Below are 25,269 nucleotides of genomic sequence, written 5' to 3' on the forward strand. Positions count from 1 at the left end.
TTAGGAACTGTTAACATTTGACAGGGCCACACATGTATTTTACACTCTTACAGCTTCATTGTATTCAGCCTAGGGTCTGCACCTCTCTGTGTCACCAACTATCTCTGGAGGTGGAAATCCGTCGCTAAATTGCTCCTCCCAAGGCTTCTTCCATTTTTTCATTCCATTTTCTCTGAGTTTCCTGGGTATTTTTCCTTGTCTTTTTTTACAGTAATATTTTTTGTTGGTTTACGTACTGTACAGGTGTATGGGCATATGTGAAGCCACCTTGAAATAGGGCTATATACAATTATATTTGATTTTATTAACGCATTCCCTAAAATACCAATTTAGACTAACACAAAGTAATGTGGCAAAATCTTCAGTCAAAATTGGGTGACTGAATCATCTAACTAACTCCAAGGTCAGTCATACTCACATTGAGAATAAAACAAGTTTTTTCTCTTTGTGACCATAAAACAAGGATAATTGTTTTCTGTCTGTCATAATAGCACACCCAGTTTAATGTAGTTCCTCCTCTCTTTGTCATACAGGTACATTCGTCATGGATAGCAGTTTTTAGGTTTGAGATTATGGCCCAGAAAAATGTCATCATGTTTACGAAAGTGTTCCCTTCTCTTCACCTGTGTGACCCCTATAGGTTGAGTGTATTTGTGTGTGTGTGTGTGTGTGTGCACTTGTACATGCAAGCCTGTGCCTGCATGTGAACATGCACATATATGTTTGTGTATACTATTTATACAAATAGTGTTACAAGTAGCAGTGCAACATCAAAATACAGGAAGTGGAATCGAGTGGGGGATACCTCCACCTACGTAAGCACACTCAATCTCTCTCCACACACACACACACACACACACCCTAACTTGAGGTGAAACCCAGGGCACAATACAACTGTCTATCTCCCGTCATGACATCATCACTGTCACTATCAAATGAGACCTCTCCTTTCTTCGTTAACGTCCTCTTTCTTTCTCATACTCTCTCTTTCCTTCTTTTCCCCCAATCTCCCTCTATCTAGGCCACTTCATGACAAACTGCCACCTGCAACATAAGCCACCCCATTGAAAAGGTTTCCAGAGTTACCTAAGCAGGTGTGTCTCTTAACTCTGGCCTATTTTTAGACAGGGGACACACACACACACGCACGACCTCATATTTCATCTGTCATACAGATGTGCTGTCTGATCTGACTGCATCATCGGTAGTATCCGATTTTTCGTCTGACATTTTCAGCCCCAATCCTCCCCCCTTTAGATCCAGATCACATCAGACCCCCACACTGATTCACGCCCCTCTCTTTCCATCTGCTTTTGAGGCACAGATGGGGTCGAGGCCTAGCTTGTGTAACCCAAGGGCATTGGAAAAAGTGATGTCACTCACTTGTGTGAGTGTGTTTGTTTGTGTTGTGCACAGGGTGGGCCAAGCTGGGCTTTCACCAAAGGTTATAACCTTTTACAGAAGAAGAGGATGCACACACCCCAACATACCAGGTGGGTCTGGGTATGCATGTGTGCCTGTGGTTGTTCTCTGCACTTTCCACCACATCTTGCAACCCCTTTAAAGTAAGATGCACACAAAGACAAAGATACTCAATACAACTCTTGAAGCTTTCATGAAGACACTTTTGGAGTCCAGCACAAAACTGCATTTCATATGAAATGCGTTTTGTGCTGGACTCCAAAAGTGTCAACTACTAACAACTAACACAAATACATTTAAGGGAATCTGCCTGGTTTCCCACAAGGCCTACTGAAGTGTTGATTTGTGGTTATCTGTAGGAACAGTTGTCTGCACTGTAAATACTTCAGGTTTAATGTTTCTCCCAGCGGTGGAAGGTTTATTTTATCTCTCCATCACCATCATGCCTGCTATAGCAGTGTGTCGAGCAAAACCAAAATGAAAACTGCCACTAATTTATAGCAACCCACCAGCACTGTGGCTCAGGAAAGCAGTTTTTCTTAAGTATATGATATAAAACTGATTTCCACAATATGTTATTTATTAAAAGATGGGAATAATTAGAGCATTTAGCCTGCTTTACGAGGGTCCGACGAATCGAAACATATTTTCACCACCGAATCAAAAAATATCAATGTCAACAGAATAATAAACCAGATGAAAAGATTGAAAAGACATTAGATTGGCTTGCCAGTCTTGCCTCTCCTAGGCCGAAGGGAAAGTTGACAATTTTGTGACCGACACTGCCCAGTTATGAATGGACTAGACTAGTTGGCAATCAACATGTGACAGCTATCTTGAGTGTGCGCACACTGGGCACATTGCATTAAAATATGGCTGTCGGGGAGTGAAACGCATGCTACATCAGTCTGTGAGACGAAAACGCCTTTATTTGGGGCCAAAGTTGGACGAATAAGGCAACATGTCTCGACATAGAAATGTCCGAGGTTATAACTACGATGAAGGTAGGTTATACGGATGATTTGGCAAGGCTGTTGATTCCTGGAGGCTAGTTTAGGCCTTGGGACTAAATTCTTGCTAGCCGGGTTAGCTAACGTAGAGCTATATCATCAGCAAAGCTAGGACGCATGCTAATGTAGCTAGCTCTACTGAATTAACTACATTTTAAGCCGGCAAAATACAAATGTAATTACTCGTGTTAATTGGGTGGCACACGCCATTTAGACAGACACATACTTTTGTTTAAGTCAAAAGTGGCCCGCCAATATGCAGTATATAGCTGCCCATAGCACATGTTTATGTTGTGCTAATTGCCTAGCTAGCCTAGGCTATAGCTAGCTAGGCTAGTTATTTTGTAAACAGTAGTTTGGAAACTACCTTTCACTTGTCTAACTAGCTAGGTTCGCTAGCAACGTATATCCAGCTGCCGTGTGGCTGCAGCTAATGCTGGTAGCCTATATGGTCATAGCTTGCTACCTTACTCGTTAACTAGATATCTAACGTAACAATTATCTTCTTTTTGAAAGTAATGTCATCATCATGTGATGCGATAAACAATTAACATTAAATACTGTACCTGTGCCAGGGTATACAGCAAGATTTGTGCAGTATTGACATAATTCCGTTCGACGCCAATCCGCCTAGGATTGCTGACGAGGGAAAGTGGCAGCTGTCAGACAACAACATGTTGTAGGCCTACTACTTTAGCCGTTTGTGTGATAGAGCTACCAACACAATTGCATTTCATTCATCTGTAATGCGTACGTTCCCGCAGACTTTGACGATGACGACATGTACGGCCAGTCTGTGGATGATGACTACTGCATCTCACCAGCTACAGGTCAGTGGCTAAAGGAGTGCCAAATGTGCTTATTTAACTTGTACCAGTGACCATTTATTAGCTCTTAAAGTTTCGTAGGCACCATTATGGCACCTAGACCAAGTGTGATAGCATTGCGGTTAAACGATGCACAACGTTGCACAGCGGCGCAGTTCATCTACTCCCGTCAGGAGAGGGCGGCCCCCAACGTGGAGCCCGTAGAGGAGGAGGAGTGTGAGGACGAGGAGATGCCCCTGTCCCCTACGATCACCCCCAACCTCGACCCTCTCGACCAGGGTAACCATGACGACCACCGGATCTGAGCATCTGCATCAACTGGGTCTTTGGCTCCTACCACTGTGTTATTCCCCCCATAAAGTGTGTGTGTGTTTCCTCATAGGCAAGCTGTACTCATGTCTGGACCAGATGCGTGCCGTACTGGGAGACACGGTACCAGACTTGGTCCTGACCCAGGCTGCCCTGGGCTGTGGCTTTGACCCCCAGAGGGCCCTGGATAGCGTGCTGTCTGGGGACAGTGGGACAGCGCCCCTCCCACAGAGAGTCCCCAAGGAGACGCCAAGAACCAACCAGGGGACGGTGCCCGTGGTGAAGACCAATCAGGAAGCCCCAATTGTCCCCCACCCCGAAAAAGGTACACCTGGTGCAAGATCAGTCCGTCGGTTACATCAAAACCTTGGACTCGTAACCGTTCCCCTTAAGACGTGTGTATTGTGTGCAGCGCTGAGACACATTGTAATGAAATGCCTGTCTTTTCCCTCCCCCTTCTTCTCTTGTCTTCGTCACGACGATGCCCACCCCCCCCTTCTCTCTTCTCGCCCACTGCGATTGGCTTTCGTAAGGTAAGGAGCCTGCTTGTCTGCTTTTCTCCCAGAACCTGTACCTGACACACACACACCTGAGACGGCACTCTCCGCGAGCACACACACCCCGCTCCGTCCATCTGCCGGCCCTCTCAACTTGAGCGAACTCTTAGCACAACCCCCGTCTAACCCAGTCAGTAGTGGTAGCAAAGCTCACAGCCAGGAAGAGCTGAAATTGAATTTCTCTGGCCTAGGAGGTTTGCCTTTAGATGGTTCCAGTAAGCCCCCGTTGACAGTTGTGGGGATGGGTAGTGGCGGCAGCATGAGCCTGGCCCAGCTCATGACAGAGCAGAAAAGTCAGGGGGCGGTTCCGGGGGGTACCGGGCGGGGTTCCTCATTGGCCAGTCTGTCTCTGGGCCCCAGCGCCCCTTCTCATTTGCTGCCAGGCCTGCAGACAGGCTTGTCTCTGGGAACTTTAGCGTCTCTACACTCCACCGCTCTGTTTGGGTGTGTCCCTCGTGCCCCTCCTCCATCCGTTCTTGCGGCCTCTCTGGGTAGTCTGTCACTAGGCAACCCCCGAGTGACAGGTCCTGCGCTGCTGCCTCCCCCTGGTTTCGGAAGGCTCAGCGCTGGCTTCCAGAACACTCCACCAGTGGACATAGCAACCGGCGGGGGAGGGAAGGGGACGGAATCCCGTCAGAGCCCGTCATTGGCCGAACTGATTCAGGAACACGCGAACAGTAGCCCCACCCTCTACAGCTCCCTCCCAGGACCCCGTAGCGACATGACTCCGAACGTCACAGGGGGGGATAAGACGGCACCTGCGCACACGCTGTCTCTGTCTGAGCTGGCTGCCCAACACCAGGCCAATCACACGCTGTCTCTGTCTGAGCTGGCTGCCCAACACCAGGCCAATCACACGCTGTCTCTGTCTGAGCTGGCTGCCCAACACAAGGCCAATCACACGCTGTCTCTGTCTGAGCTGGCTGCCCAACACCAGGCCAATCACACGCTGTCTCTGTCTGAGCTGGCTGCCCAGCACCAGGCCAAGTCTCCAACACTAGCGCCATCCCCCCACCTCTTCAAGCTGCACAACCCCGGTCCTCCTGGCCTCCAGGGGGAGCTCTCTACTCAGAGCCGCGCACCTCGTCCCAAACCACAGAGCGCCACACCTGCGGCGTTCAGGCCGTCGCTTCCGGTTGCTCCCCCAGGCCTGACGGGGGCACTCTCGCTGTCTCAGCTCGCTTCTTTTCACGGCACGGCCGCCTCCTCCAACACCCCAGAATACTCTCTGGCCTCCCTGCTGTCTCCAGGGAAGACTCTGGGGGGCGGGGTGTTGTCAGACGGTCTGAGGGGAGAGGTCCAGGCCAGCCCTAAACAGCCCCGGTTGGGTGTGGACCTGAGCACCCTCATGGCCCACTCACCCAGAGACTCCCCGCGTTGCCACGACGACGACGACCTGTCGCCCCCCCGCGCGGTGCGGTTTGGGTCGGACCCCACCATTTTCGCCCGACCTTCCGTGTTTGCGCTCGCTCTTTCCGTTCGCTCCGCTAGCCATGAGAGGAGGAGGAGGAGGAGGAGGAGGATGATGATGAAGGCTCCAGGGGGTCAGGGGCCAGTGAGGACCTGCAGGGCCTTCCTGTATGCTACTCAGACCCAGATGCTCAAAGCCAAGAAGCAGACGCCTACATTACCCATCACCCCCTTTGGCTTCGATACGCCGTCACCCGACGACGTTGTACGAGCCAATCAGAAGAAGGCTTTTACCAGGTAGACCGAGGAGACCAGTGAGAGCATACCTAACAAAAGGTTGTAGCTTACAGTGTTAATGGTGGAGCATATGTAGAAACAACCAGGAAATTGATTGAAATCAAGACATCTATTATTTCTTTCTTTGACATATGGGCATTAGACAGTTTGTATATAATATCAAGTGATTTTTTTATTAGTTCAACATCTACTTTTTTGTAGATTGAATTATATTTTTGTATACATGACATTTTATAGAATTTTGTATGATTGCTCCTTTTTTTAAATGAATTGAATACGATATTTAGAATGAAGTATCATGCTCGACAGACGTTATAGTGGAAAGTAGCCTCCAGTTACATGAAGAGTATAGAAAGATGGTAAGAGATTTAGAGAGGTCGATCGGCTTTGCAGGTGTGCCTCTGCTTTCGGAAATATGGATCAGTTAACCATTGTGCTGGTTTACCACTGGGTGTGTAGGGGGGGAGTGGGGCAGACACCTGGAGTTGATCCCATAGGTGAAGATGTATTACACTGTGTGAAGACACTCACACACACCCCATCCACCACACTTGCCAAGATGCAAAGGCACGTAGAGTACTGGTAGTCTGGGGACAACGCGCGTGCACACACACAAACGCACACCTCATATCTTGAGCAGTCAGAGCCTTCTGAACATTTTAAACTTGAGTTTGAAGTTTGCCTGTGAACACAATAAAAGAATCCACCCTTGAGTGTCAACCTGTGTTTATTTTGATTTTTTATGAAGTGGACTTTTCATCAACTTTTATTTGAGGCATTTCACTTTATTTATTTTTATGTTTTAAGGGTAGGTATAAGGTGTGGCATTTTTGATGGTAGGGGTGTGAACTCATTTGAAGTTTGCTATTATCAGTACTGAAATACATAACTCATCTATGTACCTGTCTGTCTTGTGTGTGTGTGTGTGTGTTTGCTCTGCTGAAGGCCTGTGGGAAGGTGTAGGCTACGTGAGATGAGGGCCGTACATTTGTGTGTTTCTGCTCTCTGGAGGGGTTGACACAAGGACTAAACATGCTGTGGTTTCTCTCAGACCTCTAGGTTCTTACTGACGTCTGCTAGTCCCGTGTGTTTGCATTGGGTTGAGTTCCTAAACCCAAAGGGTTTAGTACAAAGCAGTTTGATAACAGTTGAATACCTGAAAATAGCAGTTTTGAATACAAATTACATCCACGTGAATCGTGTAGATCCGGAGAGTTTTTATTGGAGGGGGGGGATACAATTTCCCATAAACGGGAGTTTCAACAACCTGCTGTGGTCGTCTTCACAGTAAAGCATCTCTGGTGATTCGTCAGTCGAGTCATTTGGCCAATCACAATCAAGGGAACTGCAGCGTCTTTGAAAAGGCTACAGTAGTCAGCTGTATAAAATGTGTCACCTTTTTCAGCCCTTCATAGTTTGTAGGTATGAGTTGGTTGAAACGAGGCGAAAGAAACACTTTCCTCCACTGTGAAAGCTGTTGTGTCGTGACCAGCTTTCTTTCAACATGTCTTTGATGAAAAGGGCGTTGATGAACGTGTGTGTGTTTCATCAAGTAAAACTGTGGGTTTGGATGTCCAGCTGTTGTCAGTCATCTGTGTTTTGCAGGAGATCTGGTGTGGGTTTTGGGGCAGGAAGCACAAGACACTGGAGAAATGTCAACCTCGTCTCATTCGATCACTCGACTCTTTTGGTCTCGCTCTCTCTCTCTCTTGTCACCACCTACGTAGGAAAATCTGATGGTGCCTCTCGGCTCAATGGAGAGGACTGAAGATCAAGTCCCTTCGAGGTGTTTTGCAGCACGGAGTTTGCAGAGCATGCGACACGGTTGCTTCTTTTGGAAAAAGTGGCGTCAGTCCTGACGAGTGGTCAGGGGCCGCTGGGTGGATGCAGGGCGCAGGACACGCAGCTGTCATATCCGTGGGCGGAAATGCTTCTGGAAGCTTCTGGGCCGTCACGGTGTGTGAGCGATTAGATTGAATACGACAGTTGCGGATTTCTTTTCCGAAGCGCTGCACTGTTGTTAGGCATGGGTCCTTTTTTGGCCTGGTCCATTACTGTTGGCTGGGCACAGACTTTCACCCACACGCTACGACCTATTTCTGTTTGGTTGAACAGCAAATGACACAGGGCTCTGTGGCCCTGCAAAGCTGCAGTGGTCGAGCCACGGCATCTGTCTATATTGTGTTACGGGTTCTTTTTTTTTTTTTTTTTTTTTGCCTGAAGGTTCTGACCTGCAGGAGTTTTTGAGCGATCTGGGGGCGGGAGGTCCTGTGCATTGAGCACCTTAAAAAAATGTTTTTTTGCCTAGTATCGAAAACTGTCGTCTGTGTCCCTGCCTGTGTGACTCATCCCTGTACAGCTGAAATGTCTCATCCAGTCTCTCCCCTCTCTCAGATGGGCTGATTCGCACCCAAACACCTCTCCAAATAAGGCAGAGCAGTCTGCAGCGCTGCATTGAGAGCACACCTGGACAATGCATTGGTCCCTACGCCCAACCATTACCTTTTTCAATGAAGCAGAAACCATGCTCTGGTTGAGCTGAAAATGCGGCACAACTCGGGCCAAAGCCTTTCCCCACCGGGACCCCGTCTCTGGAGGCAGTGGGAGGGTCTGGCTGGGTGAGAGGCTAGACGCTCTCGGCTCTGTACAGCATGAGCGCAAGGGAGAACACACTGCCTGGTGAACAGGTGGTACGATCCACACCCCAGCATGAATGGCCTGCATTGAACACATGCAAAAGTTTTATTCAAATCCATAACCAGGCTCTAAACCCCGATGAGTGATGTCGATACGAGTAGACATAGTTAAGCGTTTTTTTTATATGTATTGCCCAAAAGCTCTTTAAACTCTTAGCGCACCCTGGTGGCTAAGTCTCGTTTTCAATGACAAAGAGATGTTAGTTGACAAGGGACGATACTTTGTGGGACATGGTTGGAATATTGATCTACCGAATGTTAGAACTAAGGCCTGAAGCGACACTCTACCAGTTTTCCAGAACATTCCATATTTGAGGATGGCATAGTGTGGTGGTGGTGGTGGGGATCTTAACAGGAGCCTCACATTTGCATATCCTGCTCCAAGCTCTACTTCTCCCCCCACCGACGCGAGCTCAGCACCCCGGGGCAGGGAGTGGGGCCGGGTGACTCACCCCCACCCTCGACACACTCCAAGGGTCTAACCTTCTCAGGGGAATACCTGGAGCTGGAACACAGACAAACTGTTTACCAAACTAGTATCAACAGTAGCTAACATCCTGGTTTCAGCCCTCCAGGAACCTGGTCAAAGAAATGACTGTTTGAGTTGTTTGAAGACCCCTCAGGGCAACCAAAAAGCCATCATTCACCTGTATTTGTGTAGCAAGAACGAGATCGGCAGGTGACTGTGTATTTAGGCTAATGTAATTGCAAAGTTCTTTTTTTTTTTTTTTTTATGAGAGGAAAGATTGAGAACTGTTGCTGAGAAGTGTACAAAGGGAACCGAGATCCCCATTAGCCTTCTCATGGTAGTCTAAGACTACAGGCGATGCTGGGGTATTAATAGTGTTGTCTTATTATTCTGGCTACTTAAAGTGGCTGTAAAGCAGTACTGAAAATGAGTTTTAAGTTCATCACACCATAGAAGAACGTGTCGTTAACTACCCATCCAAATGCGAAAAAACAACAGGTATGTTAAATTAGGCTTTGAAATTGTGAGAAAATCAGCAGTCTTCTCTTGATTACGGGGGGGTGGTGGGGGGGGGGGCGTGTCGTGTGAATTGTCTGAAGCTCCGCCCCCTCTAATTTATTGTTTTTTTTAGGTTAGATTGTAAATTACGACTACTTATATTTTATTTTATTCCCCTTAGTATTAGCTAGACCCCCCTTAGTATTAGCTAGACTTTGCTCCTTTTATATAGTTAGTCCACATATTTAAGTTTCAATATTCCTAGATGTTTAATGTATGCACCTCCCTGCCAAAGTAAATTCCTTGTTTGTGCAAACATTCATGGTGAATAAAATCCCTTCTGATTCTGAATTTAACATCAACAGCAACAACAAGCTAAATCAATTGCAGATATCAGAACAGACCCCCCTGCAGTCTCTTGAGTGTTTTACATGTTAATTACTTTGTGTTTGCATCGTACCAGCTGAGTAACAGAATGCAGGTTACATAAACCGATCTGACGTAGATAGGTGGCTGTGACGTAGATAGGTTGAGTTTTGCCACGCCTATACAAAACCTTGAGTTGAAAACGGGTGAGAAACTGTTCAACGGTCTAACTCCACATTTGAGTGCGACAATGTTTTAGAGCTTTGCACATGCTTTCCAGCAACTCATTTCACACGTATATAATGTCATGCGAAGCAACTCATGGAATTTGCTTTACAGCACCTTTAAGTGGTTCAGGTTTGTTGAAGGATCAGAGGTTATAAGAGGCTTCTCATCCGAGGTGAGATGACATAATGATGGGAACAGCCACATCAGGGATAAGCCAAATGCTGTTCTCTTCTGAAGCCCCCCCCCCCCCCCCCCCCACACACACACACACAGATACATGCATGTGGATGTGTGAATGAAGCCTGGATGAACGGGGTGGCGTTGTGTGAAAGACCACCGCGCTGCACACCGCATCCTTCCCCTTGTGATCTCATCTGGATGTACGTAGACTCCGGTGAGTCAGGGCTTTCTGACTGTGCAGCGAGCATGCCTCTGTTTTTGTGAATCAGGTCTGAGGGAAAAAAGGGGGATTTTCTCGTCAGCCAGAGTGAGTCATACTGAGAGGACTGGGTTAGAGAAAGTCGACCAAGACTGGATCGTCTTTACCCTCCTCTGGGATGGGGGACTTTTTAACTTTATTATCAAACCAGAACACTCTACCCTTTGCAGAGGTGTGTGTTATGGGGAATATGTGTGTGCGTGTCTATGTATGTCTGTGTGCACCCTCTCAGACCTTCCTGCTACCCACTTTCAATCCTCTCGACAAAATGCTCTGTCAACGTTCCGTTTCCACGGCGACGGGGAGTGGCAACTGTCAGTTCTGAAATTAACCCTTTCACGGCCTGGCTGCCGCCGATGCACAAGCCCCAGTGTGTATGAATCACTACCGTCCTGCTATGACTGGTTCCACTGGGAGAGGAATGAGAAGGACGCAGGCCTCAACAGTGCTGGTCCAGACCACAGACCTCTCGTGGGTCTGTCTAGAACGCTTCTAAACAGCCTCCGTCCTCATTATGAAGCATGTGACAGCCAGGGAAGGCTCTGCTGTGTGTGTGTGTTTGTTTGTGTGTGTGTGTGTGTGTGTGTGTGTGCGAAGCGTACATACGTGCACTCCTAAACCACGTAGACGACCGCTACCGTATGTGCTCAATAGGGCCCCCACTCGCGTGCGTGTGTGTGTGTGTGTGTGTGTGTGTGTGTGTGGTCTCTGCAGGATGTCCAGTATACCACACGTACATGTACATGGATATAAAAATAGGCAGTATTTGATGTGTCTCTCTCCCTGTCTCTCTCTCCTGTAGCGAAAAGCAGAGATGGGCCTAATAAAGTAGACTGTGAGGTTGTCCCCAAAGTTGCCCGAATGACAATCTCCGGCAAGAAACAGACCATGGGCTTTGAAGTGCCAAGGTAACTAGCGCACGCACGCACTATTCACAAACACTCCAATCTGTGCCCCAAAGGGACACCCCCAAACCCACCGGCGCGTCTCTGTGCTCTCAGAGGCACAAACGCTGTTCACCGTTAACGCCGTGCTAACACGCCTGCCTGTGGTGTCTCCACGTCCCTCCAGCGGGGAGGAGAACGGCCTCCTCGCCCCCCCCGGGCGGCGCGGCGGCAGCCCAGACAACGTCGCCCGCCCCGAAACCCCCTCCAGGCGCCCCGAGACCCCCTCCAAGGCCTCCGGAGCAGGGGAGGAGCCCAGCACCACCACCAGCACCCCCACCCCGGGCCGGACGCCCGGGAAGGCCAGGCAGCAGCTGGACATCAAGGCAGAGCTGGAGAAGAGGCAGGGGGGCAAGCCCCTCCTCAACCTGGTGGTCATTGGTGGGTAGGCGGAGGGGCTGGATGGTTGGACTGTGCACGTCACCCACAGAGAGATGGGGCCGAGGGACGAGCCCGCTGTCGCTAGCGTCTCAGGGTGACTCAGTGGTTTCAGTGAGAGGTTTCCCACGGTGCTGTTAACCTTGACTTGTGGCTTTCTCCCCTTCCCCACTTCTCCCTGTCTGCACTCGCTCTCTACTCTCATTCCTTCCCCCCCCCCATCTCTCCGTCCCGCTCTCCACCGTCCCACATCTGTCGTCCATCCCTCTCTTCTCCCTCCCTCCCTCCTCCCTGTCCTCCCATCTCCCTGTCCTCCCTCCCCCCTGTCCTCCCTCCCCCCTGTCCTCCCTCCCCCTGTCCTCCCTCCCATCTCCCTGTCCTCCCTCCCCCTGTCCTCCCTCCTCCCTGTCCTCCCTCCCCCCTGTCCTCCCTCCCCCCTGTCCTCCCTCCCATCTCCCTGTCCTCCCTCCCCCTGTCCTCCCTCCCCCTGTCCTCCCTCCCCCCTGTCCTCCCTCCCATCTCCCTGTCCTCCCTCCCCCTGTCCTCCCTCCCCCCTGTCCTCCCTCCCCCTGTCCTCCCTCCCATCTCCCTGTCCTCCCTCCCATCTCCCTGTCCTCCCTCCCCCTGTCCTCCCTCCTCCCTGTCCTCCCTCCCCCCTGTCCTCCCTCCCATCTCCCTGTCCTCCCTCCCATCTCCCTGTCCTCCCTCCCCCCTGTCCTCCCTCCCCCCTGTCCTCCCTCCCCCCTGTCCTCCCTCCCATCCCCCTGTCCTCCCTCCCATCCCCCTGTCCTCCCTCCCATCCCCCTGTCCTCCCTCCCATCCCCCTGTCCTCCCTCCCATCCCCCTGTCCTCCCTCCCATCCCCCTGTCCTCCCTCCCATCCCCCTGTCCTCCCTCCCATGCCCCTGTCCTCCCTCCCCGTCTCCAGGCCATGTGGACGCGGGGAAGAGCACCCTGATGGGCCACCTGCTGTACCTGCTGGGGAACGTCAACAAGCGCACCATGCACAAGTACGAGCAGGAGTCCAAGAAGGCCGGCAAAGCCTCCTTCGCCTACGCCTGGGTCCTGGATGAGACCGGCGAGGAAAGGGACAGGTACACACACACACACACACATACATACACAGTACACAAACGCACACATACACACTTGTATACGTGTACTTTCATATGCACAAAGTCCTTTTTGCAATTGGTGCGCAAGTCCTTGGTGTCGTGGGATGCCAAGCGGCTGTCGAGCGGGTGACTGGAGCTGAACTGTGTGTGATCACAGAGGGGTGACCATGGACGTGGGGATGACCAAGTTTGAGACGGCGTCTAAAGTCGTCACCCTGATGGACGCCCCGGGACACAAAGACTTCATCCCCAACATGATCACCGGAGCTGCACAGGTGCCCGAGTGTCTGTGTGTGTGTGTGTGTGTCAGTTCTGTCCTTCTGTCTAATACAGAGGACATTCTTAAGAAGGGAAAACGGTCTTTGTTTTGAGGTCTCCTCGTTGTCCTCCTCACTCTTGACCTAACCCCAGAGAGACATGAAACGTAGCTTAATTACGTCCAGGTAATTGATCGCGGTAATTGAGCGCGGTCTGTTTAAACTGTTGAACGTACCACACCCCAGGCAGGGCTTGATGACACTGTGGGTTTGGGTGGAGTTCTCCGCAGGCATTGTGTGTGTGTGCGTACGTGCGTTGCTGTCTGTCTGTCTGTGTTTAGGGGTGTGTAAGTAATTTCAGTGTTTCACCGGATGACTGTCATTTCTCTGGTGTGCCTTTCCAGTTGCGTTTCATCTCGTGTGAATGAGTGTGTGGTGTGAGGAGTGACTAAGGGGTTCTCGTACGAGGAGTAAGCACTTTCACTGTGGTACGCCAGCTCTTTCTCAGCCTCTGCCCCCCCCCCCCCCCTCTCGAACTGTGTCTGTTTTGCATGTGTAGCTGTCTGTTTGTGTATGGCTGTGTGTGTGTGTATGTAGTAATGTGTGTGTGTGTGTGTGTGTGTGTGTGCAGGCGGACGTGGCCGTGCTGGTGGTGGACGCCAGCAGAGGGGAGTTTGAGGCGGGGTTCGAGGCTGGCGGGCAGACCCGGGAACACGGCCTGCTGGTGCGCTCTCTGGGGGTCACCCAGCTGGCCGTCGCCGTCAACAAGATGGACCAGGTCAGCCGGTTGCCCATGGCCTTGTCGCTACGGCAACCCCTCACCCACCCCCCCCCCCCTCCAATCGACAGACTTTTTCATTTGCTGTGTGTGTGTGTGTCCAACAGGTGAGCTGGCAACAGGAGCGATTCCAGGACATCGTGTCCAAACTGGGCCACTTCCTCAAGCAGGCGGGCTTCAAGGTGGGGCCTCTACCTCACCCCGTGACCTCACCCCGTGACCTCACCCCGTGACCTCACCCCGTGACCTCACCACTGTACACTGACCGCTCCCCACATTGCTCAGCTACAACCTGACCCCCCCCCCGTCCTGCTGTGCTTCTCCCAGGACTCGGATGTGTTCTACGTCCCCACCAGTGGGCTGTCCGGGGAGAACCTGACCTCCAGGTGCACCGTGTCCGAGCTCACCTCCTGGTACTCTGGACCCAGTCTGCTGGAGCAGATCGGTACGCTACGCTCACCCTCCCCCCTCCCCTCCCCCCACACACATCACACCCTACGACCCCCACGGTGCCACCTGCGCCCAGTTGTTTTCTACAGGGTGTGAACAAACCCCTGTGGATTCCCCCCCCCCTGTATTGTTTTCTTTCAGTTTCTTGATTGGTGTTTTTCATCCTCCCTGCTGTAATGTCACAGTGTCATTTCCCCTCTGAGCTGGTTGAAAGCACCCACCTCACAGCCTGGTCCTGTCTCAGGTCACATGCTGACGACGCGGCGCCCAGGTTGATGAGTCTTGAGGCACTCTTTGAGTTCTTCGGGCCGAGCTGCCGGGATTTCATTTGTTTTGTTTTTTTGACGGCTCTCGCCCTCCCTGCTGTCCCCTCTGTCCCTCGCCCCCCCTCTCTCTTCCTCTCCCTCCCTCCCTCGCCCCCCCCCCCCTCTCTCGTCCTCCTCTCCCTCCCTGCAGATTCCTTCAAGTCTCCTCAGAGGTCTGTAGAGAAGCCCTTCAGACTGTGTGTCTCCGATGTATTTAAAGGTGAGCTCCCCTCTCTCAATATGCGGTGCCCTCGGACTGGCCTGCAGCGGGCCTGGAGTCTAACCCTTCTCTGTGTGTGTGTGTGTGTCTCTCCAGACCAAGGTTCAGGGTTCTGCGTGACGGGCAAGATTGAGGCTGGCTACATCCAGACTGGAGACAGAGTCCTGGCCATGCCCCCAAACGAGACCTGCACTGTTAAAGGTCCTAGTGATGATGATGATGATGATGATGATGATTATTTAATGATTATTATTAGTGATGTGCTGGATTGAACGGGGTTGGGATACCGTGTTGGAGTGATCCATGGCTCGAATGCTTTAGCTGCAGCTCAACATGGCGTTGAACATGTTTCCGTCTATTTGTGGCCAACCACTCATCCAAACGACTTCCTTGGTTCCTGACTAATGCACCTGCCGAAAATCGACTTGATACATTTACATTACATTTACATTTAGTCATTTAGCAGACGCTCTTATCCAGAGTGACTTACAGTAAGTACAAGGACATTCCCCCTGAGGCAAGTAGGATGAAGTGCCTTGCCTAAGGACACAACGTAATTTGGCACAGCCGGGAATCGATCTAGCAACCTTCAGATTACTAGCCCGGTTCCCTCACCGCTCAGCCATCTGACTCCCTGATACACCGCCCAGTTCTCGAGATAATCGAGCCACAGACACACACACACACACGCACGCACGTCATCCTTTGCAGTTCGATGTAAGAGAAAGTTCCACCTCAGCATCGTCTGACAAGATGTGACACCTGGATCGCCAAACGGTCCCACAGTGCCACCTAGTGGCGGTTGTAAAAAGTCTTTATGCACCGTAGATTTACAAACACTTGTCCCCACCCTCCCACCCACCCCTCCTCCAGGCATCACCCTCCACGACGAGCCCCTGGACTGGGCCGCGGCCGGGGACCACGTCAGCCTCACAGTGACCGGCATGGACATCATCAAGATCAAGTAAGAGCACCGGGCTCTCTCTCTCACCCCGACGCCCATCTCTCTGGACCGACGCGTTCGGAGGAGGTCACACACTGTGTCGTGTCGGACCAGGAAAGTTACAAATGTGCGTGTGTGTGTGTTCCACACAGTGTGGGCTGTGTCTTCTGCGACCCCAAGGAGCCGATCCGAGCCTGCTCCCGCTTCAAGGCCCGCGTGCTGCTCTTCAACATCGAGGTCCCCGTCACCAAGGGCTTCCCTGTGAGTGTCTCACACACACGCACACGCACACGCGCACACACACACACGCACTTATCACCCTTCAACCCGTACTCTTGTACATGAACGGCCTCTACATGGATAGGTATATGTTCGTTACTGTGCGTATTCATGCTTCTATACTGTAAGTGCTTCTCTCAGTTTACATATGTGTATATATATATATGTGTGTGTGTGTGTGTATATATATATTGTGTGTGTGTGTGCGCGCCACAGGTACTTTTGCACTACCAGACTGTGAGTGAGCCAGCCACCATCAGGAAGCTGGTCAGTGTTCTACACAAGAGCAGTGGAGAGGTGATCAAGAAGAAACCAAAGTGAGTGAAACGAATGTGCTTGCACGATGACTGTCCCGAGAAGGGCAGAGTGTGGATGTCGACCAAGTGTTCCGAGAAGGGCAGAGTGTGGATGTCGACCAAGTGTTCCGAGAAGGGCAGAGTGTGGATGTCGACCAAGTGTTCCGAGAAGTGAGGCTCACCTGCTGGTCTTTGCTCAGGTGTTTGGGGAAGGGGATGAACGCCATCGTGGAGATCCAGACCCACCGGCCTGTGGCGTTGGAGCTCTATAAAGACTTCAAGGAGCTGGGCCGCTTCATGCTGCGCTACGTGGGCTCCACCATAGCTGCAGGGGTGGTCACCGAGGTAACCAGACCGCAGACGCCATCCTGATACGCATGCATGTCAACACCGGTTACATTACTGGGCCGTCTCGCTTTAATGTGCTTGTCGGATGGCTGAGTTATCGAAGTGAGATCGATTTTTCTTGTATATTGTTTTGTAGTGCCGGTGTTGTGTCGTCTTGTTCATTTAAGCTGGGATTCTCGTGTTTCATCTGTTTTTGCAGATTAAAGAATGACGGTTGCTCGGGTCCAGTTTGGAAGCAGCCCAGACCGGCTCCAGACAGCCTGTCCTCAGACAAAGTGCAATCCCCTAGACTGTCATGCGTGACCTCATGATTGAGGCTTCACATCCTTCCATCCTTCTATCCATCCATCCATCCATTGCAGTACCTCCATAACAGCTTGACGGACACTATAACTGCAACAGTCCACATCGACATCCTCAGACAGACTGTCAAATAGCCAAGGCATGTTAACAAGCCTCAAAATCTCAAAATGGCTGCCACCCTGCCTCTCTAACCAGAGCAATGACTCAACCCCCCCCCCCCCCCAAAAAAAAAAAACAAAAAAAACAAAACAAGCAATACCGTCTTACTTTCATCCTACTTATCCAAGCTTCCAGGAGCCATGTTTCACACATGGAAAGTACACAAGGGCTTGGAACTACACTTCCCAACAAACATATCTCCAGCCCCTCCCCCAAACACATCTCCTCCCACCGCTAAATCAGTTCATTATGCCCTCCCTAAGAGACAATCTTTCTGAAATGGTGTTTTTATTTTCATAACGATTGTTTAATTTTATTCAGCACAACGTGTTGTTTTTTTGGACTGATTATTTAAGAGGATGTTGTAACTTGAGTTATAAGTTAGTGCTGAGAGGCAAGTAGGCAAGTGCTGGTTGATAGAAAGTCAACCAGGGGGGCATCTCAATACTTCAGGATCCTCCCTCCACTCCCTCTTTCGAATTCCACTTGATTTGAAAGCAGTTCAACCTGTGGTCGACCATATTTATCAAAGCTATTATCTGTGGTTTCAGAACAGTGGAGAGGAGAAGGACAAGATGTGCTCCCAAAGTAACATACTGACCTGTCAGCTCTGTTTCTCACACTACTATGTTTTATTTGAAACCTTTTGAATTTGCTGTGGCAAAGGAAACAGGTTTCTGTCATGACTCGATGACAATGTTAGCCACATATTTCACTCTGACCTGACAGAATGTGAGCAGGATTAAATTCTTATATCAGAATCGGCTATCTAGAATTGTACTGGGAAAAGTGAAGGTCAAATGGTTTTGAAGTTATTCGTAAATATGAATTCAAGTTGCGAAAAGATTAACCTCAGTTATATTTTAAATGAATATGACACTTATAATTTGTATGACTTTGGTAGCCATGACAGGAGTATTTCTGACACACTAATCTTCATCTAAAAATAGGTTGTGAATCTTGAAGGGAAAAGCAGCAGAGTTGAGCATTGTTGATGGTGGTGGGGTGAATAAACATATATGACAAACAGTATTTCAATCTTTTCCAATTTTGATATTTCGTTTTGTGTTAGAATTGTGTATTGGATATAGCATATGAAATGTGTGGAGTTGGTTTGAAGTTTAGCTGCTGTGTGATATTGACGTACATCAAACGAGATTTGGTTCTCGACCAATCCGATGCCCCGTTTTCACTTTTCATAGAAATATGGAAGATTTGCCCCCTTTAATGTTTAGTCAATAAACGTGTCTGTGAGCCTGCCTCCTCACGTTAACGATTGGTGCTATCTTCTGTCAATACACCATATGAGGTTCAATTGGTCTATACGAATTTATGCTTTTTCACTGAACCTTGCTCTTATTTCAAGAGGCAAATTTATTTTACAAGCGTGAGTGTCCAGTAATCCTTGTTATACGGTTTTACTATTCGCTGCGGTGTGACGGTTTTTGTAGAAATTAGGAACCATGCCCAAAGCATCAGACCAACGCTCACAAATTGTTTTGGAGAACTTCATCGGGGGAAAGTTCGTCCCCTGCTCCAGACACATCGACTCATACGACCCCTCAACCGGAGAGGTGTACTGCAAAGTACCGGACAGCGGCGAGGATGAGGTGGGCTAGAAACGGCTTGATGCTTTTCTTGCAGCAGTGATTGGAAAGGATATGTCTATTTACTAGAAAATAGTCAGCATATTGACACATGCCTCAGATCCAGAGTGCTTTTGTTACAAAATAATAAGTTGAGTTAAACTATTTGTAAATTCGTTGCTTTATACGAACTTTTTCTTATTGCTTAGTCAGGGGAGGCACCTTTGCACTTTGCAAAGTCAACAACAGATAGCAGCTAATTATTAAACTGAAGAACCTGGTCTGAGCTTACCACTATGGCTGTACGATGCAGTAAGAAAATGCAATTTAAGTCTGAAAGTCTGGTATTGATCAAATATTGTACATGAGTGACTTTTACTGTAGTTACACAGTATTACCATTTATTAACTTATCTGGGGCACCTGATTTTACAAAGGCCAATTCATGAATCTCCATGAATGCGAATGTTATTTCACGTTTATGCGTCATGTGTACACCCCACCTGACACACACACACATGCATATCACCCTGAGAACCATCCATCCCTTTGAAGAGCGCAATAAAGATCCAACATCGTATTCTGGGTCTAGGTGGAGGCAGCGGTGCAGGCTGCGAAGAAGGCCTTCCCTGATTGGTCATCTCGTAGCCCTGCGGAGAGGGGGCGGGTCCTCAACAAGCTAGCTGATCTCCTGGAGGCTCACCTGGAGGAGTTTGCCCAGGCTGAATCCAAAGACCAAGGTACTCAACCATGGCAGGAGCATAACCACATTGTTAGTGTGGTTGAGGCAGGGATCAAACAGCTGAACTTCAGCTGAGGACAACTATCTACCCCGAAACTAAGTCGAAATTCTCAGAGTTCCATAACGTATTGTTACATATCGTTAACGACTAGTCACACTCCACTCCCGGGGATTGAACAACATAACCACGTCAGCCTTTTGAACTCAGTCTCAATCTCTCTCAGGCATCAGAGAGCCTGAGGAAAAAAGTATAACGCTGACAGTCCATGTTGCTGTGTCGGAAACATCTGCTAAAGGAAACCCCAGGTCAAGGTAACGTCTGTAGAGAAGCGTGCGTGCTGCAACATCACCAGTGGCCCTGCTCTGTGTCCCAGGGAAGACGGTGGCGTTCGCCCGCACCGTGGACATCCCCCGCTCTGTGGACAACTTCCGCTTCTTCGCCTCCTCCGTCCTCCACCACACCACCGACTGCAGCCAGATGGACCACATGGGCTGTGTCAACTACACCCTCCGCTGTCCTGTGGGCGTGGGTGAGGGCCTGCTGTGTGTGTGTGTGTGTGTGTGTGTGTGTGTGTGTGTGTGTGTGTGTGTGTGTGTGTGTGTGTGTGTGTGTGTGTGTGTGTGTGTGTGTGTGTGTGTGTGTGTGTGTGTGTGTGTGTGTGTGCGTGCGTGCGTGCGTGCGTGCGTGCGTGCGTGCGTGCGTGCGTGCGTGCGTGCGTGCGTGCGTGCGTGCGTGCGTGCGTGCGAGAGAGCTGAGGAGGTGTGACTTTCACATGTGTGTGCAACAGCAGAAGCAGGTGTAGTGTGTGGAATCACCCAGCCAGCAATGAGAGAAAGGAGGAAGAAAAGATTTGTATTTGAGCATTTATTTTGAAGCTATTGACTTCCTTTATTGGTCAGAGAGGTTCATCAAAAAAACGTCCATTGTTAGTAAGATTAAGCTGAAGATGTTTTTACTTTCCTTTCTCTGTGTGTGTGTGTGTGTGCAGCTGGATTGATTAGTCCCTGGAATCTGCCTCTCTACCTGCTCACATGGAAGATAGCCCCAGCTGTTGCTACGGGCAACACTGTGGTGGCTAAGCCCAGTGAGATGACTTCAGTGACAGCCTGGATGATGTGTAGACTCATGGAGGAAGCCGGTAGGACTACAGTTCCCATAGTTCCACACTACACACCAGGATCCTCTGACTGAATTATTCTCTATGCTGGTACAAAACAGTCCAACTCCTACACATTCACCCTCCCTCCCTCCCTCCCTCCCTCCCTCCCTCCCTCCCTCCCTCCCTCCCTCCCTCCCTCCCTCCCTCCCTCCCTCCCTCCCTCCCTCCCTCCCTCCCTCCCTCCCTCCCTCCCTCCCTCCCTCCCTCCCTCCCTCCCTCCCTCCCTCCCTCCCTCCCGCAGGCATCCCAGCAGGTGTGGTCAACATGGTTTTTGGGACTGGTCCCAGAGCTGGCAGCGCCCTGGTGGGTCACCCTGACGTGCCCTTGGTGTCCTTCACCGGCTCCACAGCAACAGCTCAGCTAATCACAGAGCAGAGTGCTCCTTACTGTAAGAAGCTCTCATTGGAGCTGGGGGGTAAAAACCCCGCCCTGGTGTTTGCTGACGCAGACCTGGACCAATGTATCGCCACCACAGTCCGCTCCAGTTTCTCCAATCAGGTGAGAGGATGTTCAACTAAGCCGACCGTGTAAGAGGAGGAGTTTGTGTGAGAGTCTGACTTGGCTGTAACTTTTTAGTATTTAGTATTTTTTTTTATCTGGCTAATGTCAGAATGCTTGTGAACGGGACTCTGTCAGTTTGGGATGGGAGTGTGACATATTTGGTGCTGTAGATAATGTTTTGACTTGGCCACAAGATGGCAGTCTTAGTCATAGTCATAGTCTCAAAGCAGACAAAGGACAACCAGTGAATTGGATATTTGCCCCCTGGATATTTTTTAAACATTTTTCTCTCTCTCTTTTGGTCTCTCTCTCTTCTCCTTGGTTCATCACTCTGTTTCTGCCCTACTCTTTCTCTTCCTCTTCCTCCCTCTGCCCCCCCCCCCCCAACTCCAGGGAGAGATCTGTCTGTGCACCAGCAGGATCTATGTGGAGCGCAGCATCTACCCAGAATTCCTGGACAGATTTGTGGCGGCAGCCAGGAAGTGGAAGACCGGTGTGCCCTCTGACCCCGACAGCAACAACGGAGCGCTGATCAGCAAAGAGCACCTGGAGAAGGTGAGGTCTCGTCCCTGATCCCAGGGCAGCGCTCCTCTCTCAGGGCTCCCAAACACAAGTGAAGAGCCACTGTAGAGCGATCGTCGCGCCTACCGTCCCGCAAACAGGAAACGAAAAAACCCGACTTCCTTTCCCTGAACCCCCCCCCCAAAATCTCCCTCGTCCCCAGGTGCGCAGCTTCGTGGCGCTCGCCAAATCCGAGGGCGCCGCCGTCCACTGCGGTGAGGGCGTGGACCAGCTCCGCCTCCCCGGGGCCAACGCCGGCGGCTACTTCATGCCCGCCACGGTGCTCACGGGCGTGGCCGACGCCTCCCGCGTCATGCAGGAGGAGATCTTCGGCCCCGTCGTCTGCGTCAGCCCCTTCGACGGGGGCGAGGACGAGGCGGTCGCCCGGGGCAACGGCGTGCGCTACGGCCTGGCGGCTACCGTGTGGTCGCGGGACGTGGGGAGGGTGCACCGCGTGGCCAGGAGGCTGGAGGCGGGCCTGGTGTGGACCAACTGCTGGCTGGTCAGGGATTTGAACCTGCCCTTCGGGGGGATGAAGAGCTCGGGGGTGGGCAGGGAGGGCGGGAGGGACTCCTACCACTTCTTCACCGAGGTGAAGACCGTCACCGTCAAACACTGAGGTGGGAGGGAGGGAGGGAGGGAGGGAGGGAGGGAGGGAGGGAGGGAGGGAGGGAGGGAGGGAGGGAGGGAGGGAGGGAGGGAGGGAGGGAGGGAGGGAGGGAGGGAGGGAGGGAGGGAGGGAGGGGAAGAAGTGCGAAATCAACTTCACCTTTCAACTTTCTTTGTCCCCGGAGGGAAATTAGGTTTTGCAGCAAGACATAGAAAACAGACATGGAAACAAGAACTGAAATACAAAACGCCTACACAGGGTACAACAGATGGGGGTGTGTGTGTGTGTGGGGGGGGGCTCTGAATGTTGGGGATTCTGGGAAAACAGCAGCAGTCCCAAGATGACCTTCCAAGTTGCAATAAAAAAATGAAATGCTTGTCAGTTACAAGATCAACACACACAGGAGAAGTGAGGAGAGGGAGGGAATATGGAGGGAGCAGGGACCCTGGGGTATGTCTCAACAGGCTCTGAACACCCTTCACTCCGAAACCCCACCCAGTGAAGGAAGGTGAACTGAGGGAGAAGGTCTCCAGTCTAACAGGATTACTTCAGTCATGTCGTGTGGATAGTTAGAAGGGGAAAGCTCACCACTGTGATGCTAAACCAAATTCACCTGTTGTATTCTTTTTCAAAAATCTGTTCAATAAATCATCTTTTCCATCATTACATGTGTCAAAACACTCAAACTGACTCTGTGATTGGCACTTACTATCTTATCTGACAACTTTTCGTGACCTTTTCTCTTGACAGGAAACTTTCTCCCTCTTTCTTGTGACACTGGCTCACATGCACATTTCAGGGGTTTGGAACAAGGAAAGGGTTTCTGAACGTGTTGCACTTTGACACACTGACCAAAGAGACAAAGACTGATCCGTGTGTGTGTGTATGTATGTATGCACACAAGCACTCTAAATAGAAGGCCAGCTGATTGTCAGTGTAAGATTGAAATCCTTCAAATCTGAATCACACTAGATTTGCTCCACCATAAAGGATGCTTAATGTAACATCTTTTTTTTTTTTTTGTGAAAGAACGAATGAGTTATTTTAATTGGCACACAGTATATTCATCTTATTCTTGTTTTCTTTTGTAGCGCTTGATTCAGTCAAACGAAGAGTGTTGTTTGAACTGCTGGAATCTGCTTTGGGCTTCGTCACCACAGGTGTCTGCTGTTCCCTGGAAACACCCTGAGAGCATTTGGTGTGTGAATACATGCAGTGAGATTCGGAGAAGCTGTCTGTTTGGATCTGTGTGCGTGTGTGTGTGTGTGTGTGTGTGACAGAGAGAGAGAATGCATCAGATTCATGGGGAGTAAGTCTATGTGGGTGTGCGACAGGAGGGTCATTTCAAAGCAGGGGAAACCATGTGAGTGAGTCGAGTCACGTCGCAATGGGTGGTACGTGTTCGCTCGTGTGTGCGGACGGCTCGTGCGGGCAGTGTGTGCGTGTGTGTGAGCGAGTTGGTGTGTTCCAGAGAGAAGCACGTTAACTGTGTACCACCGCACCCTTCTCTTTGTGTCCCACCCTCTTTGTTTTGGCTAGGGAAGGGCACTGCTACCAGCCTCCCTGCACAGTCTCACTCTCTCACCCTGTCTCTCTTGTGTAGTCTGGAAAGTCTATGTACTCCCCTTCTTCACTACACCCCCAAAATAAAGCATCTCAATTGAGTTTTAAACCTCAAATTTCCTTACAAACCTTGTAAATAGCTTGGTTTTTGGGTATTCACAGTGCCGAAAGGATGTACGTAATCAATGTAGACACTACTTAACTCCGAAACGTCATTGATGGCTACAGCATAGTCATCTGAGGCACCTGACAGCCTCTGTAACAGAAATCCCAATCGAAATGTCTCATTGTGTGTGTGTGTGTGTGTGTGGGGGGGGGGGGGGGGGGGGGGGGGTTTGTGATGTGTAAATGATCTTATCTAACTGCCGGGTCAAAAAGGGCAGTTTGTGCGTGTACTGGTGCGCAGTATGGAAATACGAACGACTCACTTTTCTGACCCTGAAGACAAGGAGGGTCAGATGAGGTTGTGGGCCCTGCTGAGCTTCTCATGCCAGACGAACACTTAAATGGAGGACCTCACATGCACTCGCAACCCCACCTACCACGTCTCGAATCCTCTCTGAAGTTCAACAGGAAAATCGAACTCAGCACTCGTGATGCCCTCTCTTCCGTTTCTCTTTCCATATTTGAGCCCCTCGTCAAGTGTTTATTCATTAGGAAACGCTCGCAAAGGCCCTCTCACACCCAGAAGGCTAGGGGTACGTGCCTGAGAAACCATCCGCGGGCCTCCCTGCCAAAGCAAGCATATTACTTCCTTATCAGGCACGGTGGAAGAGGAGGCGTACAGATGCCCTGTGCTGCCAGGGAACAGCGTTGCGTAGCTTCTCCAGCAGGTTTACTGTTGTCGGGTTTGATTCTACAGCCAGCCTGGTTTGATATCAATCGCGTGTGTGTGTGTGTGTGTGACTGTGAGAGAGTGTTTGAGGGAGAGTGTGTGTGTGTGTGTGTGTGGATGAGAGGGAGAAAAAGGTATGAGATAGCGTGCGTGTGTTTGAATGTGTGAGGGAGAAACGTGTGTATGTGTGTGTGAAAGAAAGAATGTTCTGCATGGTGCATGCTGTACCGTACTGTGTGTGTGTGTGTGGGGGGTAATCCTGTGTGTGACCGAGCACACACAATCACTGCACTCTCAGAACAGGACTTGCTGTTTTCTATGGTTTTCTCCCACTTTGTGCATTCTCATGATCGGTAGTCAGTCGAAACCCTGACAGGGTGACACTGGATCTGCAACGCCCTCCTGGTTAG

General features: G+C 50.4%; 2 protein-coding genes and 1 long non-coding RNA gene across 3 annotated transcripts; all 3 read left to right on the forward strand.

Moving 5' to 3' along the window:
* Positions 1-2,250: 2,250 nt before the first annotated feature.
* hbs1l (HBS1-like translational GTPase) lies at positions 2,251-16,779 on the forward strand. Its single transcript, XM_084699687.1, is given in 18 exon segments — positions 2,251-2,426; positions 3,197-3,262; positions 3,407-3,538; positions 3,642-3,893; positions 11,331-11,436; positions 11,600-11,853; positions 12,778-12,943; positions 13,122-13,239; positions 13,853-13,999; positions 14,107-14,181; positions 14,327-14,444; positions 14,906-14,974; positions 15,071-15,175; positions 15,848-15,938; positions 16,070-16,178; positions 16,413-16,513; positions 16,693-16,738; positions 16,741-16,779. Coding segments are annotated over 18 exon segments (2,022 nt in total). The 5' UTR covers positions 2,251-2,383; the 3' UTR covers positions 16,765-16,779.
* A 272-nt stretch (positions 16,780-17,051) lies between these two features.
* Positions 17,052-23,124, forward strand: aldh8a1 (aldehyde dehydrogenase 8 family, member A1). The gene is made up of 8 exons (XM_084699688.1): positions 17,052-18,912; positions 19,480-19,627; positions 20,004-20,159; positions 20,619-20,768; positions 21,031-21,287; positions 21,684-21,845; positions 22,015-22,471; positions 22,646-23,124. Exons 1-7 carry the CDS (start codon positions 18,766-18,768, stop codon positions 22,468-22,470), a joined length of 1,476 nt encoding a protein of 491 aa, XP_084555814.1. The 5' UTR covers positions 17,052-18,765; the 3' UTR covers position 22,471; positions 22,646-23,124.
* Positions 23,125-23,318: 194 nt separating this feature from the next.
* On the forward strand, positions 23,319-24,126 carry LOC146286905 (uncharacterized). Its single transcript, XR_014758559.1, has 2 exons — positions 23,319-23,397; positions 23,553-24,126. It is a non-coding gene; the product is annotated as an uncharacterized LOC146286905 (long non-coding RNA).
* The last annotated feature ends 1,143 nt before the right edge of the window (positions 24,127-25,269 follow it).

The sequence above is a fragment of the Hypomesus nipponensis genome, chromosome 6, assembly GCF_054491055.1.
Source record: "Hypomesus nipponensis isolate SF chromosome 6, ASM5449105v1, whole genome shotgun sequence".
Classification (NCBI taxonomy): domain Eukaryota; kingdom Metazoa; phylum Chordata; class Actinopteri; order Osmeriformes; family Osmeridae; genus Hypomesus; species Hypomesus nipponensis.

Bases quoted from the DNA above. Each gene is read 5' to 3' on its own strand.
- aldh8a1 (XM_084699688.1), top strand. From the start codon at position 18,766: ATGCCCAAAGCATCAGACCAACGCTCACAAATTGTTTTGGAGAACTTC. The intron at 21,288-21,683 runs GTGAGAGGATGT...CCCCAACTCCAG, and splicing joins GCTCCAGTTTCTCCAATCAG to GGAGAGATCTGTCTGTGCAC. The intron at 21,846-22,014 runs GTGAGGTCTCGT...CCTCGTCCCCAG, and splicing joins GCAAAGAGCACCTGGAGAAG to GTGCGCAGCTTCGTGGCGCT.